This window comes from Octopus bimaculoides, chromosome 14 (assembly GCF_046866305.1).
Source record: "Octopus bimaculoides isolate indiv1 chromosome 14, ASM4686630v1, whole genome shotgun sequence".
Classification (NCBI taxonomy): domain Eukaryota; kingdom Metazoa; phylum Mollusca; class Cephalopoda; order Octopoda; family Octopodidae; genus Octopus; species Octopus bimaculoides.
This window is the reverse complement of record NC_142941.1, coordinates 60,867,177-60,890,510: the sequence shown is the minus strand read 5'-3', so window position 1 is coordinate 60,890,510 and position 23,334 is coordinate 60,867,177. Positions and strand designations below refer to the sequence as shown.

Sequence of the window (23,334 nt, the reverse complement as noted above, 5' to 3'; positions counted from 1 at the left end):
CTATTAATTTCCAGTACCGCTGCCGTAGTCTCCTTCAGAGAGACTTAGAAATATTAATAACTCTAATTATTGTTATTATTATATTAATAAAATGAGTTGTCAAGCTGGCGGAATCGTTACCGTGCTGGACAAAACACTTTGCACCATTTCTTCCAGTTCTTTAACATTCTAAGTTCAAAAACTGCCGCTGAGGTTGACTTAGCCTTCGACCCTTTCAGGATCGATAAAATAAATACCAACTGAGCACTAGGGGGTCAATGGAATCGACTTCCCCCCTGTCCCCTCAAAATTACTGGCCCTGTACTAAAATAAGAAATGATTATTACAATGATAGAAATAGCGGAGTGAGAGAAATGACATAACCCCATCCAAACCAAGTTAAAGATATCTTACAGTATTTAGTTCCATCTACATATATATATATATACATATATGTATGTATGCGTGTGTGTATGTATATATATATATATATATATATATATATATATATATATAACCCATACACACTACCAGCAAAATCATCAAGAAAATAAATGCTGGTCAAATGCGGGAGTGATTTATGCTTTTGTTCTTTCCACAAAAGCCTTTGTGGTTCTCATGATTAAGTTATAAGACTTTGTTATTAAAGTTATTACTATTATTATTATTATTATTATCAATGTTATTTTTGGTAATGATTAGTCGTTTTTATTATAACAATTTGTTGTTGTCATTATCATCAATCATCAACATTATTATTATTGTTGTTGTTGCTATGCGAGTGTTGATTCATCGGTTTAAAATGATTTGGTGTTCGTATGGTCGGCAATGGACAATTGCTTGCTGTCTGTGGCATCAGCAGGCCACATCAAGGACGAAGATTCACATGTGACGTCTGGAGCTGAGGGGGTTTTATCTTGGTTGGGTTGAGGTGCCAGTCCTTCACGATACAGCTGCAATTGTTCCAGGTACTTTTGGCACACTGCCAAGCGCCTATCTCCTTCTCCATGCTGTGACTTTGCTCCAGTGGCAGTGGTGGTGTCAAACTCAGAGGCAGAAGACGGAGTCAGTAAGCTGTCCTTGTTCAACTGGGTATCTGATAGTGATGTGGCTGTTGGGACTGTACCGGGGGTGTATAACTGTTTTTTCTGTACATCATACAAATGCTGTTCTGTAGTTTCAATGTTTGACAAGGACAACAGTGGGGGAGAAACAGTTGCAGTTGATGATGCCAAACCAGATTTCTCAGGTGTGCAGGGATAGGTAGTACTGCACCCCTGTTGATGTTGATGGCTACTGACAGGGGATGATGGTGGGACAGTGCCTGATGCTGGACGAGGAACTCCTCTGGAAGTAGTTGATTGACTAGAATCAGTGCTGACATACTGAATGACGTCTGGTGACAACCCTGGGACTTCACTGCAACTCGCTTTTTCAAATAGATTCTTGGAGAAAAGGGTGGGATTGAAACTGGACTTGTACAATTTCATTGATTCAGCTTCTTCAGGAGAAAAGTCTTTGTCAGAAATGGACAACCGAGAGAGGGCAGTCTGTGGAGGGGGTGACATCTTACTTTCGTCATCACCTACTACATCATCGTCGTCGTCGTCGTCATCGTCATCATCCTCATCATCATCTTCATCATCGTCACATTTTGTTGAATTTGAGTCGGGCAATGTTGCTGCCATAGCAACATTGCTAGCACTGACTGGATTGGTGTTTGTTGTCTCAGCAACCAAGCTGTCGTTACTGGCATCAGGAATCAACACATTGGTAAGGTGAGGCTCGTCTCGGCTGGCATCATGGTGACAGGACTCTGACAACTCAGTTGGCAAAGAAACAGCATTTGTGCTGACACTACTGCTGCTGCTGCTACAGATTTCTCCGCAGTCTGCCGGGTGGCTGTGGAACCGCTGGAAATGCAGGTTCAAATGACCCCGACGACTAAAAAGCTGCGAACAGTAAATGCATTTATATTCCTTCTTGCGAGAATGTACTACCAGATGACGTTTCATGTCTTTCCTCTTTGTAAAAACCTTGCTGCATTCCATGCACTTATGGGTTTTGTCGAGGCCCTTCGGGTAAACGATCCCACCGTGGATCTTCAGATGTAGTAAGAGATCATCCTTGTTGTCGTATTTCTTATTGCAGATCGGACAGTTGTTAATCTTACCCTTCTCTGCTGCATGCATTGCCATGTGTGTCTTGTGCATAAAGCGGGATATGTATTGCTTGCCGCACTGTTTGCACACCCATGTTGGCTTGTCCGGCTTGTGAGTGTTCAGGTGTGATGTCAGGTGATCACGCCGGCCAAAAGACTTCTCGCAGAAAAAACACTTGTGGTTTCGTGGTGCACTGTGAATGAGCATATGCCGATCAAGGAGGAACTTTGACACGAACACTTTACTGCAGTTTTCGGTTGTGCATCGATGCAACACTTTCCGTCCATGTGCACACATTCTTCCACTACCGCCACAACTACAGTTATTGTTTTTACTTCCACCATGGCCTCCCCTCCTTTCCAGCTTACACGAGACACACTCATTCTTCCGGCTGCGTTTCCTCATCACTGAAGGCGGAGAGATCAAGGCTAGCTTGGTAATTTTCGAACCTACGTCGTCTGTGTCACTATTGCCAAGTAACATCTGACCGAACGTTGCTTTAGAAGACCGGGTGACACGTTTCAGATTTTGGTTACCAATGCCACCAGCTTCCAGTGGAGTTGCACTTGAACAAACGTCAACGTTTCTCTCAATTTTCAACTCTTTGCTTTTGGTACCATGGATGACGTTGTCAATAGAGATGTTTTCTTTGCAAACTTTTGCAGCGACTGAACTCTTTGAACCTGCAAACAACACCAAAAAATACAAATTATTAGCACATTCTTTTAAAAAACATTACCACAGCTTACCTACCTCATATCACTTCTCTCTTTCTCTTCTTCTCACTATTTCTTTCTTTCTCTCTCTCTCTCTCTCTTTTGTTTGTGTGTATGGTCAAATATCGACCCTAGTGCATAACTCGTACTTAATTTATCAACCCCGAAAGGATGAAAGGCAAAGTCAACCTCGGCGGAATCTGAACTCAGAACGTAACGGCAGACGAAATACCGCTAAGCATTTCGCCCGGCGCGCTAACATTTCTGCCAGCTCGACGCTTCTTTCAGTTTCTGCCAAGCAAATCCATAGTAGAAGACACTTGCCTAAGGTGTTGTGCAATGTTACTGAACCTGAAACCGGGTGGTTGCAAAACCTATATGACGAAAAAGGAAATAAGATGATTGCACAGGGCAGGGTGGATGTAGAGGATGGAACAAAACGACCACAAAATGTTTGCTGTGTTGGTTGGAAACATCAACGCATTAACAAAAAATTATTTTTATATTGAGTTGTCCCCCTTGCCTTTGTTCTTTTGTTGAATGGTGATTAGTTACTTATAGACATAGTCTGAATACAATAATAGTTCCATAGATACAGCTCTGATATATTGAAGTTATAGTGTTCACTATATTATATGTATTATTAATTAAGTCATTATCGAAAGAAGTTTTGAAGTGAGCTTATATTCTCGCTTTGATAACTCACATTATGAAGGGAAGTAACTCATGTAAACTCTTTTAGAGAAAATTTATTTAAAAAAAAAAAAAAAGTATTTTAATTCTAAGAACAACATTGACAGTTAGACATGTGCAGCATTTATATTAATATGAAGTTGATGAAATAAAACCTATGTTTTCTTCTTTGGATTTCTTTATAACTTGTATATCAAGCTTCGTCAGTGTGTGCTATGAAAATGCCATATGTACACACATCGCCCACACGCACGCACATGCACACATGCACTTGACTGTAGGGCTAAGTTCGATTTGCAGCCTCATGCTTTCAGGTTCAGTCCAATTGCATGGTACCCCAGACAAGTACAATTGTCTATTATAACCCTGGATTGACCAATACATTGTGAGTGAAAGGTTAGATGGAAACTATATAAAAAAAAAAAACCCTTAGGTATATTATCATAATTATCATCATCATCATCATCATTTAACACCAACCTTCCATGCTGGCATTGGTTGGGCGATTTGAGACGATCAGAGAAATCAGAAAACTGTGCCAAGCTCCAAAATCTACTGTGGCCTGTGGCCTGGTTTCTGGGAACCCTTCCTAATATCAATCACATATATATGTTTGTTGTCCTCTTTAACAATTATGTGTGTGTGTGTGTGTGTGTGTGTATTTCTTTTTTTCTTTTATTTGTTTCAGTCATAAGACTGTGGCCATGCTGGGGCACTGCCTTGAGGAATTTTAGTTGAATGAATCACAGGTAGACTGACCCTTTTCCCTTTCACCTCTCTGGATCCTCACCACCCTCATCTCTCTCTCTCTCTATTTCAAGCCTTTCTCCTTCCTCCCTCGCCTCACATCCATGTTTACACTTACACAATAGCAGTGGGTACTCCTACACAACCCACTCGATTACCCTTCCACTCGGTCCCTCTCTCTCTTTTCCACTAAACCCTGACACTACTCCTTTTACTTCCCTTCCCCTTTTCCCCTTTCATACTCCCCCTCTCTCCAATAGCATCTACTCTGTTACTCACCCCACTACCATGCCCTCCCAACAATAAATCTACCCCCTCTCATCATGCTTTCTCCCTCTTTCACCACCTCACCTAAAAAAACGTCACTCACTCTCCCGGATTCTCCTTTTGGTCCTGGTGGCTCTTTAGTCTTGCCAATTACAAGGTGACCTCACCAGTACTGGTGCCATGAAAAAGAAAAAGCACCTAGTACTTGGGGTTAGGAAGGGTATCCAGCAGTAGAAATCATGCCAAAACTGAATCACTGGAGGACGACATATTCCTCTGGCTTGGCAGATCCTATCAAACTGTCCAAAAATGGAGATGATGATGATGATGATGATGATGATGGTGGTGGTGATGATGGTGATGATAATGACGATGGTGATGAAGGTGGTGATGATGATGATGATGGTGATAAAAGGAACAGAGTTGAAGACTGACCGGTGGCGCGTGAAGAAGTGAAACTGAAATGCCGTCGTGGTCGACTTCTCTCCAAGACTCTAACAACATCAGAAGGAAATGGTAGCTGAGGCAGTTCTCCTTTGACATCGGACTCCGTGGAAACAGTCTCCATTCCTTCATCATATGAGTTATCCTGTTGTACGGTGTGAGACTCAACACTGGAGTCCTCGCTGATGCCGGAACCTGGAGGTACACAGTGCAGGAATCATATTAAAAGGAAAGAAAGTATGGAAGACAAGCAGGCAGATAGGTAGGTAGATGGATGGATAGATGGATGGGTGGATGGATAGATGGATGGGTGGATGGATGGATAGACAGGGAGACAGACAGGTAGACACTTAAGTAGATACACAGGTAGATACACCAATAGATACAAAGACAGACAGATAGACAGGTAGACAGATAGGTAGAAAGACAGGTAGACAGATGGGTAGACAGACGGGTAGACAGACAGATAGATAGACAGGTAGACAGGTAGAAAGACAGGTAGACAGACAAACAGATAGATAGACAAGTAGTCAGACAGGTAGACAGACAGGTAGATAGACAGGTAGACAGGTAGAAAGACAAGTAGACAGACAAACAGATAGACAGACAAGTAGTCAGACAAGTGAAGTTGAACATCTTATCTGGCCACCACAGTCCCCATATCTCAATATTATTGAACATTTATGTGTAAGGCACATAACTCTGCTTACAACAGTCTGCTTGGCTGACAAAACAGGTCCCTCTCTTACCCCCACAGTTCAGTGATTAGCTGTGACAAGGGACAGATGTAAAACAAATCAAAAACATTGCAGCTATGGAACTAATGGATAAAACAGCAGCAGCAACAGTAGTAGTAGCAGCAGTGGTGGTGGTGGTGGAAGCAACTAGTAGTAGTAGTAGTAGTAGTAACTGCAGCAGTATTAATAGTGCCAAAAGTCACAGTACCTCTAGCAGTAGTAGTAGTAGTAGTAGTAGTAGTAGTAATTGTTGTTGTTAATTAGTTAGCTACTTTGCTAAATTAGTTAAATTGGTTACCTGTGTTGATATCGGAGAGGACCGAATCAGAGACTGTCAGACAACTCTTCTCCAACATCAGCCGAGCATAGTTGGCAGCATAGCCCACCCTCAGCTCATCTCCAATGTGTATTGTCTGCAAGAAAGAAACAGGGAGAAACAAGGATTAGTCACTATGGACAGTCAAACAGAACATGCACACGTACACTTTTAATATAAAGGTAAATTGAGCTGTTTTGTTTTAGCACCCCAACATTATATATACATAAAAAGCACCCACCCTAGTAACACGTTAAAAGCTCTCGGTACACTCTGTTAAGTGGTTGGTGTTAGGAAGTACATCCAGCCATAGAAGTCATGCTAAAACAGACGACTGGAACCTGATGCAACCCTCTGGCTTGTTATCCTCCTGTCAAATTGTCCGACCCATGACCACATGGACGTTAAATGATGATGATGATGATGATGTCATTTTAACGTCTACTTTTACATGCTTGCATGGGTTAGATGGGAGCACATTGATTCAAAGTTTTCTACAGCTGGATGTCCTTCTTGTTGCCAACCATCACTTGTTTCTATGGTGCATTTTAGAAAAATAAAAGTAAGGAGTCGATATCCTCCACCATCATCAGTACAAGAACTGGAGACTGTTTTAGCTGAAGAATGGACAAAAATTCCTTTGGAAACAATTCAAACTTTGTACAAGTCCATACTTTGTAGAATTCAAACTGTAATTACTGCCAAAGGCAGTCCTACCCAATACTAAAATAAATTTATTTGAAATTTTAAGGTGTTTCCATTATTTTGTCCAACCCCTGTGTGTATATATATATATACACATATCCCCACATCTATCACACAAGTAAGTTGGTGCATATACACACACTCATACAAATCTGCATTCATGCAGATGCACACACAGACATCCACTACTCAAACATACCCATATAGATACTTGCAACAAATACATGCATACATAACACAAATATCCATATATAAACACACATTTACACAAAAACACACACAAAATTTAAAAACATACTTACCCGAATTGCTACAAAATATATTTTTCCATCACACTGGTAAGCTTCTAGATTTTGTTGTGTGTCAGCTAGACAGGCTGACCGTACAAACATCATCCAGTTGCACTGACCGTTATCAGTCATGTCCAGTGTGACCACCGACTGAATAGATTCTCCACCATTAAATACCTAGAAATGGACAATGGTAAAGAGACAGTGAGACAGTCCCACAATCCATTGGTGTATATCGCGCATGGTACACTTTGTCTAATCAGACCAAAAAGGAAGTTTCTAGAGGCAATTAAGGGAAGTGATATATCAAGCATTGGCAACTTTTTTATAGGGGCCACACTACTAAAAAAATTTAAGGTCATTTTTCATTGCTGTGCCATTCAGAAAGCACTGCAAGCTGCAGTTTACCCACGACTGCTCTACATGGTTGTTCAACCTGCTAGAAATAGCAGCCAAATAACACACACACAAACAAGCAAACAAACACAGAGTGTAAGGAATATTCTGTTGCATGTATTTTTATGGACATTGACCGATAGATTTCAAACTGACCAAAATTTTATCAATCTCATCGTTCAAAGTACTGTCCTCATTTTTGGTAACTTATAAAACTAATTAAAACAACAACAATAAAACAAGCAATCAAAAATTTTTTTTTTTAAATAACTGAATTTACCTTTAGAATAAGTGAATTTGTCTGTACAGGTGTGTAATTGGCATCTGCTGGAAAAGGAGGGGCTACAACAGGTCCGAATTTAGAACGCGCTGGTATCACACGTTTGGCAAAAACTCCTCTTTCTGAAACTGAACAGTGAATGAGAGAACCTAAAGTTGGTGATGAAGTGGGACTTAAAACAAAATTACAGAAAGAAACAAGTTTTCCTTTCCACCCAAGAACCTCTGTCACATCAGAGACAGCATTTCCATCAAATAAAATGTACATTTGAGCCAATGAAGGAGTCTGATAGTAGCCACTCGACCTGTTAGAAATAAGAGTCAAATAAATGTCCTTCAAATCACACTCCCACTTTCAACCATCTTAACAGAAAAATGGGAAAGACACATTACATAAAAAATATCTTAGATATAGGCGCATATTGAGTTTCACCATGGTCGCTGGACCTGTTAGACATTGCAATCAGATCATCATTTAGTGTCCATTTTTCTATACTGGCATGGGTTGGATGGATTGACAGGGGCAGGCAAGGCCAGAAGCTGCATCAAGTTCCATAGACTGTTTTGGCTTGGTTTCTACAGCTGGATGCCTTTCCTAATACCAACCACTTTACAGAGTGTACTGAATGCTTTTTACAGGGTACCATCACCAGTGCTTTGTATGTGGCACCAGCACTCTTTACATGGCACTGTGGTTTCAGGATCTTGATTCTATTGTGGAAGACAGGTCTTCTTGAGAACAGCAACACACCATATACCTCGGTCCTTTGCCACATCTCCTCTCAAATCATACAATATCATTCTTGAAAAAAGGAATGGCCACATTAGATAATACAGTCTTACATACATACCTAAAAAGACAGAATGTTCAGAGTTGATATGCTTTTGATCATAGGACTGTCTGGTTAGGGCTTACCTGGGGTTAAACAACAGTACCTTTCTCAACTCCAGCAGGAAAATGTATAACCATCTCTTTCTCTTGTGGAGGTGCATGGTTTGGTGGTTAGGATATTGAATTTATGAGCATTGTGATTTTGGTTCCTGGACCAAGCAATGTCTTGTGTTCTTGAGCAAAACATTTCTTTTACATTGTCTCAGTCCACTCAGCTGGTAAAAATGAGTAAATCTAGTGATGGACTGGCATCCCATCCAGGGAGGAATATATATGCCAGAGAAACTGGGAAACTGGCCCCTATGCCCCTTAAAGGGTATTATGGTCAAACCATTTCTTTCCTTACCTTTTAAGGGATGAGTCTTGAGATTTGGTCGAATAACTAGTCCTTTTGGCAGTGTGAGGTGGGCCATGGGAGGAATGACCCTGTCCGGAATGTCTTGAAGGGGTCCATGTTCAGGGCAGTCCCGATTATTGCTGCGTCCACATTCATGGCACCCTTAAAGGAATAAAAAAAAAGAAAAGAATCAAATATTTGTTTCAAATTTTGGCACAAGACCAGCAATTTTAGTGGGGAGGAGACAGTCAATCACATCAACCATCCCCAGTACTTGTCTGGTACATATCTCATTGACCCAGAGAGGACGAAAGGCAAAATCAACACAAGCAGAATTTGAACTCAGAACATAATGAGTTAGAAGAAATAAAGAAAAGCATTTTTACCAACGTTCTAACAATTATGGAGCTCACTGCTTTAGAAGATAATCAAATATTAATCAATATGGTGATGATGGTGGTGATGATGATGATGATGATGGTGGTGGTGATGGTGGTGGTGGTGGTGGATGATAGATCTTCCATCAACAGTTTCAATGATAAGCATTCAGTTGTTTAATCACCTCAACAACCTCCTCTTTGAATTAGCATATAGACGGCTGAGTACTCCACAGACACGTGTGCCCTCCAACATAATTCTCAGGCTGAAATCAATGGTGACACAATATGTAATATGGTTGGACCTTTCAGTCACATGCACAATCCATCCAACAGGTTTCCATCTAGCCAGTTTTATTCACATGGCTTGGGTTAACCTAAGGTCATAAAAAAAAAAAAAGGTAGCCAAAGGTGCCATACCGTAGGATTGAAACCAGAACATGACTATGAAGTGAGGTTCTTAACTGCTCAGCTAAGTTTGCAGTCATTAGGGGCCAATATAAATCATTTCCTCTGATCGTAAGCCCACTCAAAGCTGATCTGGGGTTCAACAACAGTGACAGCCTGTTAGACCTATTAGAAATAATAACCAAATCACCCTCAAACCACACTACATCCTACCATCATCATCATCATAATCATCACTTTAGCGTCCACTTTTACCATGGTTACAAGGGTCAAACAAGAGTTTATTTAGGCAGATTTTCTATGGCCAGATGCCCTTCCTGTCACCAACCCCTACTTGTTTCCTAACAAGTTAATCTTTCCCTAGGGCCAGACATGTTTTTGCAGAATATTGGAAATGAATGACACTGCTTGTATGAGAGTGATTATCATTTTAAAACTGTCCAATGATATCAAGACAATGGAACACAAACAAACACACACAGGCTATAGTAGAAGACACTTGCCCAAGGTGCTACGCAGTGGGACTGAACCCAGAACCATGTGGTTGGTAAAGCAAGCTACTTACCAGACAGCCACTCCTGCGCCTATATGTATATGTATAAAAAGACATGATGTTCGTGGGTGGAAAGTCTTTTATGACAGAGCTACTTGACCAGGGCTGACCTGGTACTAAGCAACAACAGCAGCCAACAACACTCACATTGTCATGGAAACATAGAAGACGACAAAAATAGAAAAAAAAAAACACTAAGAAAATAAAAAATTAATTAATTAAAATACTTTTCGTAATTAGAAGATAATTTTCAATTCAATCAAGTTTGATAGGAACAAGTTTCAGACTGGTTTTCGTTGGTTTCAAAGCATAATCTTTAGTTCATTGGACTGTGTGTGTTCAATAATTAATGGTCTGATTATTATTATTATTATTATTATTATTATTATTGTTGTTGTTATTGTTGTTTATTTAGTTTTTATTGGTCAGTACAGGCCATCTATTTTGGTGGTCAGCATTGTTCATCTTGGACAATAGTTTATTTTTGATGTTTTTCTTTATCTTGTGCCAAAAATAAATTTGCTTCTACTGCCTCCATTACTTCCCACTACTGCCACCACTACCACCCACTCACTGCCACAACCACCGCCAACTGCTATAAGCATTTCACCAGTGAAATCACAAAACCACCCACCCACCCACCAGCACAACCACAACATACCACAACACCACCAACCATCCAACACCTACCATCACCACCATCGATATCATAAGCCAACAAGAAAGCTTCTATGTGATCACTCGGCTTGCTAGACATAGTAACCTAATTTCTCTTAATTATAGCCTACCTTCTTGAAAAGGAAGAGACACTGTATAATGTATTCCTAGATACACTCTGTCTGAATACAAAATGAAATGGCCATAACAGGAATACCTTTGATCATAGGGTTGGTTGATCAGAACTGACCTGTACACAGAAGCCAGCTCAGGAGATAATGCTGTGGTTGCAGTGTATCTTTAATACTTTAACATTCAGATTATACTATCAGATCTAATGCTTATTCATTCACATTGTTTTGACTTAATCATGTATGATCTAACTTTGATGATTTCTCTATTTTACTTGTTTCAGTCACACACACACACACACACACACATATATATATATATATATATATATACGACAATCTTCTTTCAGTTTCCATCTACAAAATCCACTCACAAGGCTTTGGTCAGCTCGAGGTTATCATCATCGTCATCATCATCATTGTTGTTGCCATTGTCATCATTTTAAATGTCCCCTTTTCCAAGCTTGCATAGGTCAGATGGAATTTGTTGAGGTGGATTTCCTAAGGTTGGAGCCTAACCCTACCACCTGAACAGTCACAATAAATCTCACACAAAAAACCAATGCTGGCAGACCAGGCTAAATTCTAACCCATGAATCATGCTCCAAAACATATCCCAATATCCACAAATCCCTGTGCCATGGGTCCACTCAGATGACATAAGTCTACTCAAGCAGACACTTACCTTGTAAACCTCTGTATATTATACAAGCCTGTATGTGGTCGGTTGACCTGTTAGAAATAGTAAATCAAATCTTCATCAAACCACACTCTTCCATCTTAGGTAATGTGCAAATTACACTAGTAAAGATGATGTAGTTATGGTTTGAATGGCCTTTGATCACAAGTTATCATTCTGCTCCATCGGGGTTGACCTAGGGCTAAACAACAATTCCAATCTGTTACACACTTGTCATAGATAAAGAGGTTCAATGGGCATTGGTTCTAATCCTCAGATTAACTAATAAACCCATAAGAGGTTTGAAAGATACTTACATATGCCATCCATTTTCTTCAGTTGTGTCTTCTAAGCATATTCTCTAAGGTTAAATGCCAAACCTAGAAATCCAAAACAAATAATAACAACAATAACAATGAAAATAATAATAATAACAATAATAATAATAATAATAATAATAAAGTAATTTTTTATTGGCCACAAGGGCTAATATAAAGATATAATAATAATAATCTTTTCTACTCTTGGCACAAGGTCCGAAATTTTGGTGGGAGGAGGCCAGTCGATTAGATTGACCCCAGTACATAACTGGTACTTAATTTATCAACCCCAAAACGATGAAAGGCAAATTCGACCTCGGCAGAATTTGAACTCAGAATGTAAAGACTGATGAAATATCGTTAAGCATTTTGCCCGGTGTGCTAATGGTTCTGCCAGCTCACTGCCTTATAATAATGATAATAATAATAAATTAGGCTCCCTGCCTAATAATAATAATAATAATAAATAGTATGCGAAAGAGATGTGAAGATATTAAATAAAAAGATATTAAACAATATTTTCCAAAGAGTTTAAAATGCCTATAAGTGTGTAGATTATTAGAAATGATGAAGTGATGTGTTACAAATTTGCTTAGGGATAACGGCAGACATATTAAAATTAAAATGTACAACCATCATGTGATGTCCAGAAAAGGGTACACACAAGCACATCTATATATATATATATATATATATATATATATATATATATATATATATACTTTATATGTGGGTTAACAAGGCAACCAAAGGTTTCATGTAAAGAGATAACACAAATTTTCACTGTCAATATTAGTACTTATACACACACACACACATGACAGGCTTCTTTCAGTTTCAATCTACCAAATTTAGCCCAAAAGGATTTAGTTGGCCTGGCCTATAGTAGAAGACAATTGCCCATGGTGCCCTGCAGTGGGACTGAACCCACAACCTTATTGTTGGAAAGCAAATTTTTCAACCATATAGCCATATGTGTGGAGGCACATGGCCTAGTGGTTAGAGCAGTGGACTTACGATCGAGGGATCACAGGTTCGAATCTCAAAACGGGAAATGCGTGTGTTTATGAGCGAAACACCTAAGCTCCATGCAACTCTGGCAGAAGGTAATGGCAGACTTCTGCTGACTCTTTCACCACAACTTTCTCTCACTCTTTCCTCCTGCATCTAGCAGCTCAGCTGCAACAGACCAGCATCCCATCCAGGTGGAGAACCTATACACCAATGAAACCAGGAAACCGGTCCTTATGAGCCAGGCATGGCTCAAGAAGAAACAAACATACACCCATATGTAATTGTAGTTGGAGATTACCTTATATATATATATATATATATATATAGAGAGAGAGAGAGAGAGAGAGAGAGAGAGAGAGAGAGAGAGATAGAGAGAGAGAGAGAGAGAGAGAGAGAGAGAGAGAGAGAGAGACATATACATATATATATATATATATATATATATATATATATATATATACATACACATACACACACACACTGTCACTCCTAAGTTATGACAACAAGGATTCCAGTTAATCCAAACAGAAGACCTTTTATATATATATATAAATTGCACCTAGAAAGTTACCTGTTACCGTCTGAGGCACAAATCCAAGAAATGTTGTTTATGGAAGACCAGCAGTTACTTGTGCATACCAGCCTCCCCTCTCCATGTCAGTGACATCATCCAAGGGAAAGGCAAAGACCAATACAGCTTGGCACCAGTGACTTTCGGAACTTCACAACTTATTTCTACAGCTGAGTGAACTGGACCAATGTGAAATAAAGTGTCTTGCTTAAGAACACAACACACAGCCCAGTCCGGGAATTGAACTCACTACACCATGATTGTGAGCCCAATGCTCTAACCACTGAGCCATGCATATTCACAACCACATTATATAGCAGCTAAAGCACACAAAATATGAATCTCAGGAGATGGGGGCTAAACGTCTAGAAAAAGCTGGATGTGTTGTTTCTTATCACTTTTGGGTTTTTTTGACAAATCAACAAGAGAGAGCTTCTGTTACAGATGCAAGAGAAAAGAAAGCAAGAGGAATGAATCTATTGAAGCGGAGACCATTGTATTCTGGATAAAAAGCTTCACTGATTATGGAAATCAACTGAAGTAAATTTGCCAATGTTACGCAAATGCACAGGGACAGATACAACTAAGGAAAGTGGCAGGGGAAGGGGGCGGGGTGGGTGAACATTCACACAAATGTAATCTCTGCTAACAGAAAACAGAGATTATCGGTGGAATCAGATATTTCATGTCATCTTCAGACAGTTGATGTCTTCCAGTTGAGAATAACTTTCTGCATATTCTCAGCAAATACACACACGATTCCAAAAGCCCATTTTTAAGCAATACAAGATTCTTTTATTCTTTTATTCGTTTCAGTCATTTGACTACAGCCATGCTGGAGCACCACCTTTAGTCGAACAAATCGACCCCAGGACTTATTCTTTGTAAGCCTAGTACTTATTCAATCGGTTTCTTTTTGCCAAACCGCTAAGTTATGGGGATGTAAACACACCAACATCGGTTATCAAGTGATTGGGGGGGGGGGGGACAAACATAGACACACTAACACATACATATATATATATGTGTGTATATATATATATATATATATATATATATATACGACAGGCTTCTTTCAATTTCCGTCTACCAAATCCACTTTGGTCAGCCTGAGGCTATAGTAGGAAACACTTGCCAGAGATACCACACAGTGGGACTGAACCTGGAACCATGTGGTTGGGAAGCAAACTTCTTACCACTCAGCCACTCCTGCGCCTATACATTACATTATTCAATAACTGTGTTACATTTAAGAAACATTTCTTAATTATCTAAAAGAAAAGTTTACCTAGGAAAATGAATGAAATGTAAACAAACTTTCATCTCCACCTGTCAGCTATTTGCAATGAGTGAATGACAACAAAGTCATAATGGCGATAAAAAGCACCGATGATGGTGCCACATAAAAAGCACCCATGCCAGCACATGTAAAAAGCACCCGTGCCAGTCCCACATGAGAAACACCAGTGCCAGTGCCACTTGAGAAGCACCCCTGCCAGTGCCACTTGAGAAGCACCCCTGCCAGTGCCACTTGAGAAGCACCGCTGCCAGTGCCACATGAGAAGCACCCCTGCCAGTGCCACTTGAGAAGCTCCCCTGCCAGTGCCACTTGAGAAGCTCCCCTGCCAGTGCCACTTGAGAAGCTCCCCTGCCAGTGCCACTTGAGAAGCTCCCCTGCCAGTGCCACTTGAGAAGCTCCCCTACCAGTGCCACTTGAGAAGCTCCCTTGCCAGTTCCGCTTGAGAAGCTCCCCTACCAGTGCCACTTGAGAAGCTCCCCTGCCAGTGTCACTTGAGAAGCTCCCCTGCCAGTGCCACTTGAGAAGCACCTGTGCCAGCGCCACTTGAGAAGCACCTGTGCCAGCGCCACTTGAGAAGCACCTGTGCCAGCGCCACTTAAAAAGGCACCCATGCTGGTATTATGTATAAAGCACTGGTGTTGTTACCATGTAAAAATAGGCCCAGTACATTCTGTAAAGTAGTTGGCATTAGGAAGGTCATCCAGCCCTAGAAACTATACCAAAACAGACAATTGGAGCCTGGAAAACAGACATTAAATGATGATGATGATGATAACAACAATGATGAAGATGATGATGTGCCACCCCAGTGGCCAGTAGGAGTTACATAAAACATCATAGCCAGAAATACAAGTTTTACATCCTTTATGATAATTCCCTTGACCAAAATGTAAACAACCATGCAGTTGATTTGAAAGAAGATAAAACTGAGATACGGTAGTCCCAGCGCATAGTTTATTTATAATAAATTTATGATTTCATTCTTTATTGCTATATACTGTCACAACATTGTGTTTACATGCATAAAATCATACTTTTTTGCCTCTACAAAACCACTTTAAAATATCTTTCAAATAAGTATATGATTAAATACACTAAATTAGTTTCTCCATTTGTAAAATAGGGGTGCAGCTTATATGCAGCAAAATATGGTAATTAATAAAATTTCTTGGCTCACCATATTATATATGTTAGAACTGACATCACTGTTTATTTTTCATGCAGCAGGTGTCCCCATGTATGTCTCCCCACTCACACCAGTCACTCTACAGTGTGAGATCTCATGGTTATTGCTCTGTATTTTTCATGTTGTTTAGCTCCAGTTTAGCTTTGAAAGTGCAGGCCTATAATCAAAGCCATTACAGCCATGACCATCCCATCTTTTTTGTACATTGAAGATTATATAACATAATGTGTTCTTCCTTTAAGATGGTAGGGAGTGATTTAGGGAATGTACAGAGTGAACATTATCAATGTTTGCAGTTCTTTAGCCCTAGGTCCGCCCTGAATGAGAACAAAGCATTCTAGCAGTAACGTAGCTAGTGGGGAGGCATGATCCACTTGGGTGACACTTTTATGGAGACAGCCCACTCTGGGAGGAGCTTTTAAGGACATAGCACTTTTGGGTCTACTGTATAAGCCTGTACAGTGGGTAGAGGGGACAGCAAACTCAAGGGCTACCCCGAAGAGAACACACTCTAGATATAAAGTAACAGTAAAGTTACCTTCTCGAGTCATGCTGGTTTCCCAGTTTCTATGGCATATGAATTCCCCACCAGGACGGGACGCCAGTCCATCAAAGGATTACTCATTTTTGCCAACTGAGTGGACTGGAGCAACATGAAATGAAATGTTTTGCCCAAGGACACAACACATCACCCAGTCCAGGAATCAAAACCACAATCTTATGACATGAGTGCAACACCCTAACCACTAAGCCATACAGTTTCACACACTCTACCTATACCACTGCAATTTAGGCAGGGTTATCCCATCCCTTTTTTTTTTTCTTTCTTTCTTTACACAGTGTATCTGGAATAGTGGTCCTTAACATAGACAGTAGCACCCACTTCGGGGTGTTGTGATCTCTTTAGTGGGTGGCAGATATCAAGAGGACACTGGGTGTTTAGAAGCATCATGATTTTTCTCAGAAATAAAATACTTAAACCAGGCGCAAAACTTATATTTCATCTTTTTAGCATTACTTTGCCAAATGTAATATTTATTCACATTGTTTTGAATTATTCATGCATTGCCTTGTAGCGTTGATATTTCAATGACATGCTAGCTAATTTTTAAAGTAATATTGTAGGGTAAGTGTGAGAGAGGCCAGATCTGGTTGGTTTGTAGATAAAACTGGTCAGATATGGCCAGTTTAAATGCAAAAGAATTAAACATATTTTCAAAATAATCTTAATCAGGATAAGAATAGGAATAGAACATTGTTATCAGCTAGCGGAATCATGACAGACGACGAACCAAAATCCAATATAATTTCATTATATAAATAAGGCGGCAAACAGACAGAATAGTTAACACATTGGACAAATTGCTGTGTGGCATTTCTTTGTTCTGCATTCAGATTCCATTGAAGTCAACTTTACCTTTCTTCCTTTTGAGATTGATAAAACAAGTCCCAGTCGAGCAATGGGGTCGATGTAATTGATGTATCCCATACCCTAAAATTCCTGACCTTGTGCCAAAATTTGAAACCATTATTATATAAGTACCCAACATGTTTAGTTATTTTCATAAATATTTAATACAGGGGCCACTAGTCCATGCAGATATCTAAGAAGGGGTACATGCTGGATGCAATGGCATTTGGGACATAGAGATGGTAAAATCAGCTTTTGTTTGATTTAAAGTTATCTGTGGTGGAAACAAGGAAAGCACGAGTAAGTTAAGGTCCACAAAGCTGAGTTCGGAAAAAAAGGGGTTAGATGCTATAAACACAAACACCCACACTACTTGTGAGCTGTAAAGTGGGGGGAATACCATCCAGCTGTGTACCCTAGCATTTTCACTACTGAAAATGAATTACTGCTTTGAGGGGGTTCCTTATTTTTTTTTTTTTTTTTAAAGGGGTTTTTGTAAAAAGCTATTCAGTAAAAAAAGGGGCACCAAGTTACAAAATGGTAAAAAAAAGCTGATCTAAAGCTACATAATATAAGGTGTCCTTGTTTTCTCAAGATTGTTGGACACAATTTTGTGGGTGATTTGGCAATCATTTCTAGTAAGTTGAATGATTAGACATAGACCCTCCATGGCTTGACATAAACTGCTGTGCTTAGTCCAAAGTCCTAACTCAACAAACCCACGAGCAAAGACATTGTAAACATTACCACCCCCATTAACACAACCATTATGTATCTTGGACTACATCACAAATGTAACATTCCTTTTATTTATTTTTTTTCGATGTTGTTTAACCCCCAGTTCTATCTGATTTATCAAAACAGACCAGCGGCCAAGGGCGTTCCAGCCATGACCATCTCGTTTATTTTTATTGATAAAAGACAATGGTGTCTTTCTTTTATTTAAGACGAAAGGATATGATTTAAGTGAGATTTAACTGTCATTTCTAAGAGGCCGAACGACAACATGGAGGTTATTTTGATGGATCGACATTACAACTGCTGTTGTTTAGCCCCAGGTCAGCACTGACCGAGCAGATCTGCGATCAATGACAATTCTGTCTTTTCGGAATACATAATTAAATATAGCTTCCCTTTTTTTGTCTTAAGATACAAGGATGTGATTTGGTTGGTATTTCTAGCAGTACGAGAGACTACGTCGATTTTCCCATGTAGGCTCGTACCGTTGTTTAGCCCGGGGGATCGGCCTTCGTTATAGCAGACCTGTGACCAAAACTATGGAGCACCCGTCCCTTTAATTTTCTTTTTATTTTGTCAGGTATAATGTATTTAATACAATATATAACACAGCCTCAGATGTGATTTACGAAAGATTTGGCTACTATTTCTAGTAGGTTTAAATGACTATGTAGAGACAGCCTTGTTGGCTCGTGGCTGGATTTTTTATTATGACAAGGGCTGTTAGGAGGTGGATATGAAAACAAAAAACCCATATTTACATACAGAATACAAATATATTTCGAAAAGAGAAGTGGGGAAAAAAACGTGTCTGTGACTGTGTGTGTGTGTATAAACAGAAAACACATTCAGTCATATACAGTTACCAGACATCTAAAATATACACTGGTGCATGCTTACATGTGCATATATTTACATACAAACAGAAACAGCCAGTTATATTCACAGACACCCACATCATACACGAGCTAATGAAGGCGACTATTACTTGGTCGATCATTCTGCTAGAAATAGTAACCAACTGTCCCTCGAAATGATGCTGTACAGACTTAAATAAATAAAAAAAAAAAGAATACATTGGACACTGTAGTCCCTGAGAGAGAGAGAGAGAGAGAGAGAGAGAGAGAGAGAGAGAGAGAGAGAAGAAAAAAAAAGAAAATGACAGAATGATCAGTTTGGAAGATCTTTCATCACAGATTTGCACGATCGGGCCTGACCTGGTGCTAAATAACAGCCATTCACAAACGTACACCTACAGTTTTACAAAACACACACAAAAAAAATAAGCGCATACATTTACATACATACGTATACACCTTAATAAAACAAAGGGCTATATACACATACATACATATAAATTCTCGTACACACTGTATAATATATATATATATATACACAATGATATATATATATATATATATATATATTGAAGAAAGTAGTGGTGGTGGTGGTGGTGTCACAGCATGGCTTTAGCAGTCATGACTAAAATAAACTACAGAACCCCATATTTACAAAACACACCAATACCTCTCCCTAGAAGTAAACAACAAAACAGTAATGTGCTGCTGCCTTCTAAGTTTTGTCTAATAACAAAAACGGTAAAAGACTTTTTCGGGTATTAAGCAATCACGAAACATACTGTTCATTTCTTTTTCTTTTTCTTTTTTTACGGGTGTTGTTTTAGGGAAAACTAAATTAAATTAGGAATTATAAGAAAAAAAAAAAAAAATTGATCGGGATACATTTTCAAAAGAATCTTTACATCAAAGATGTACTTTTAGACGCGATTTGGCTGTCTTTAAGTTTGGTTGTTGTTTTTGGACCCAAACTTAAAAACATCATTACACAAATTAAAATTATTGTTGAAAAAAATATATCACAATTTAAACAACCTGTATTTCTTATTTTTGTAATTAACACCTTCCACGCACACACATACGCACAGAAAAACTTTTTTTTAAAAGGAATTTTAGAAAATATGTGAAGTAAAATAAAAAATTTTAAGACTCACTTGCTTTCTTTCTTTTTTTCCAGTAAAATAACTTGAGATCAAAACGTGTTCTTTTCACTCAGCAGGTGCGATATTACATATACATATATATATATAATAATCTATATTAGAGAGTGAGAGACAGGGAAAGATGGAAGTTGATAAAAAGATAACTGCATGTAGATATTCAACGATGGCAGAAGCGAGAGAGATGCTGATTATACAGAAGTAAACAGAGACATCGAATGTGTTAAAACGTCATGACAGGATCGAATCTAGGTCCAGGGAGTACGAGAGAAGTAATCAGTGTAGGTCTTTTGAAAAAATGCCATTTGCTGTCGTCAGCGTCGCGCGAACCACGCTTCTGTCTTTTTTTTTTTTTAGATTTTTTTTCTTTTTTCTCACACTGTCAATCTCCGGTACACGGTACCACCGAAGAGCCTGTAATACATAGCCAATATATACAGAGTAACCATATATATATATGTGTGTGTGTGTGTGTGTGTGTGTGTATACAAATATATGCGTTTGTGCTGTTATATGTGTGTATACAAATATATGTATTTATTTACATATATATATTTGTATACATACATTTACTGGTCAGCGATACGGTTTCCAGATGTCACAAGAATCGTGTAAGAAAACACTAATAAAAAAACAAATAAAAAAAGAATGTTTCTAAAAAAACGAGAGAAATGATAACGAGGAAGAAGGGATTTCCCAAATAAAGTATATATTATTCTCTCTCTCTCTCTTTATTCCTCTCTTTGTTTTTCTCTCTGTCTTTCTCTATATATCTAATTGCTAACTTCAGTTGCTTACATTAGTTACTTCCCTTGATGGCCGCTCTTTTACACTTGGGTGGAAAAACAGACACTATCCCCTCCCCTCTCTTGTTTGCTTTTATATTATGTTTCTTAAAAGAAACTTTCCGAAGTTGGGAGAAACTTTTTTTTCTTGAACAACTTCTTTTTCTCTTTTTTCATTTTTTTTTCCTGTTTTATTCTTCTGGTATTTTTATAACGTCTAAAACCTTTATGGTCAAATAACCACTAATAAAAAATCGCGCGTGTATATATATATATATATATATATTTCGTTTTTGGATTTGGTTTGCAAGACTTTTTATGTGAGTACGTGTGTTGAAGCATATTCTGTTGTGTCTGGGGAGAGTCATTTTCTAATCGTGCCTTAAAATTTAACACACACACACACCGTTAAAATTTCCACTTATTATTTTTATTTTCCTAAAATTTTCGTTGCGTCTTGCAACCTTTTGACAGAGTCAAAACTATTGAAAAGGTTGCAAGACGCAACGAAAATTTTAGGAAAATAAAAATAATAAGTGGAAATTTTAACGATGCGTGTGTTAAATTTTAAGGCACGAAAAGAAAATGACTCTCCCCAGACACAACAGAATATATATATATATATATATATATATATATATATATATATGGTACTACTAAAGCAGCGCGGACCCGAACGCGCAGTCGCGCGTCCGCGCTAGCTAGTCTTGAGTGGTCGATCCTAACCCTAACCCTAACCCTAACCCTGTCCCTAACCCTAACCCTAACCCGCGTGTGCAAATGAATACGTGTTTAGGGTTAGGGTTAGGATCGACCACTCACGACTAGCTAGCGCGTTCGGGTCCGCACTGCTTTAGTAGTACCTATATATATATATATTACATATATTCATTTTAAAATCCCCTCTTCCATGCTCGCATGGTTTGGACGAAATTTGCTGAAGCGGATTTTCAATAGCCGGATGCCCCTCCTGTCGCCGAACCTTACCTATTTCCAAGTACAGTCATATTTCCCATGAACGGACGATATTCTTTGATAGAAGGGTGGAAATAAAGGGCACTGCTTGCATAATACTTATTTAGATTATCAAATAAAGAGGAATATAACGAAAAACAAAAGGGTGGAAATTAGAATTGAGGGATATGGGAGGTAGTAATTCCTAACTTAGCAAATTTATCATATTAAATGGAGAAAATTTTAAAATCAATATATAGAAAAAGGATAGATATTAAACTTCAAACCTAATAATGGGATACTTTAATATATAAGAAAATTATTAAGGCCTTTCCTAAGTACACTGTTAAGGTGGTCATGATAAAACCATTCTACAATGAATGTATAACTGAAATAAATTATCATCTGAGTAGGAATACATAGTATATATTGAAGCAATAACAAGGACTATTTTCTTCATTATGGGTAGATACATATATCGAAAACATGGAATCAAATATAAGGGGTAATTGAATTAAAGGTATACCACTCCTTTATCTTGACCCCCTCCCCCACTATTTTTCCTCTGCTACTCTCGTTTAACATCCGTTTTCCATGCTGGCATGGGTTGGATGGTTTGACTGAGGACTGGCGCGCAAGATGGCTGCACCAGGCTCCAATCTGATCTCGCAGAGTTTCAACAGCTGGATGCCCTTCCTAACGCCAACCACTCCGCGAGTGTAGTGGGTGCTTTTACGTGCCACCGGGGCCAGTCCAGCGGCACTGGTAACGACCTCGCTTTGGCACACGTGCCAGTGAGGCGTCGCTGATAACGATCACGCTCAAATGGTGCTTTTTACGAACCGCCAGTCAGCAGCCCTGGCAACGATTACATTTGGATGGTGCTCTTATATAAATGAAGGTAGAAAATTATTGTAAGCAATTGGAATAAAAATTTAAAATTTTTCTTTTTTTCTTTTTTAGTATTGTGACATTCATATTAAAAAGAACCAAAAAAAAAAGAATTGAGAAAAGAGTTGAAGACAAAAAATTGGGAGTGTCGAAAATGAAAAAAATTTGAAAAGTTGTTTTTTAGGATGAGGCACAAAAATCCTTAATCTTTGTTAATGAAAAAAGAATCTGAAAATTTTTTTTAAAAGATAAAAAGCAGTAATGAGGTGCTTCTGCTACTCATGCCAAATAGTATCAATATTCCCTCTTTTATTTTCTGATCATAAAACAAAGGAGTTGAATTCCATTCATAAGGTATCACCAAGCTACCCTGATTCAACAG

General features: G+C 38.8%; 1 protein-coding gene across 1 annotated transcript; it reads right to left on the bottom strand.

Annotated features, from left to right (window-relative positions):
- Positions 1 to 545: 545 nt before the first annotated feature.
- On the bottom strand, positions 546 to 21,128 carry LOC106876377 (uncharacterized). The gene is made up of 8 exons (XM_014924890.3): positions 20,317 to 21,128; positions 12,083 to 12,145; positions 8,970 to 9,122; positions 7,733 to 7,860; positions 7,069 to 7,233; positions 6,044 to 6,158; positions 5,000 to 5,203; positions 546 to 2,824 (listed from the first exon to the last, which is right to left on the bottom strand). Exons 2-8 carry the CDS (start codon positions 12,093 to 12,095, stop codon positions 777 to 779), a joined length of 2,826 nt encoding a protein of 941 aa, XP_014780376.1. The 5' UTR covers positions 12,096 to 12,145; positions 20,317 to 21,128; the 3' UTR covers positions 546 to 776.
- Between the last annotated feature and the right edge of the window lie 2,206 nt (positions 21,129 to 23,334).

Excerpts from the sequence above, each read along its gene's own strand:
- LOC106876377 (XM_014924890.3), bottom strand. Across the intron at positions 7,861-8,969 it reads CAAGACTCATCCCTTAAAAG|TTTCAGAAAGAGGAGTTTTT; the intron begins GTAAGGAAAGAA and ends TTCACTGTTCAG. Across the intron at positions 6,159-7,068 it reads TATATTTTGTAGCAATTCGG|ACAATACACATTGGAGATGA; the intron begins GTAAGTATGTTT and ends TCTTTCTTGCAG.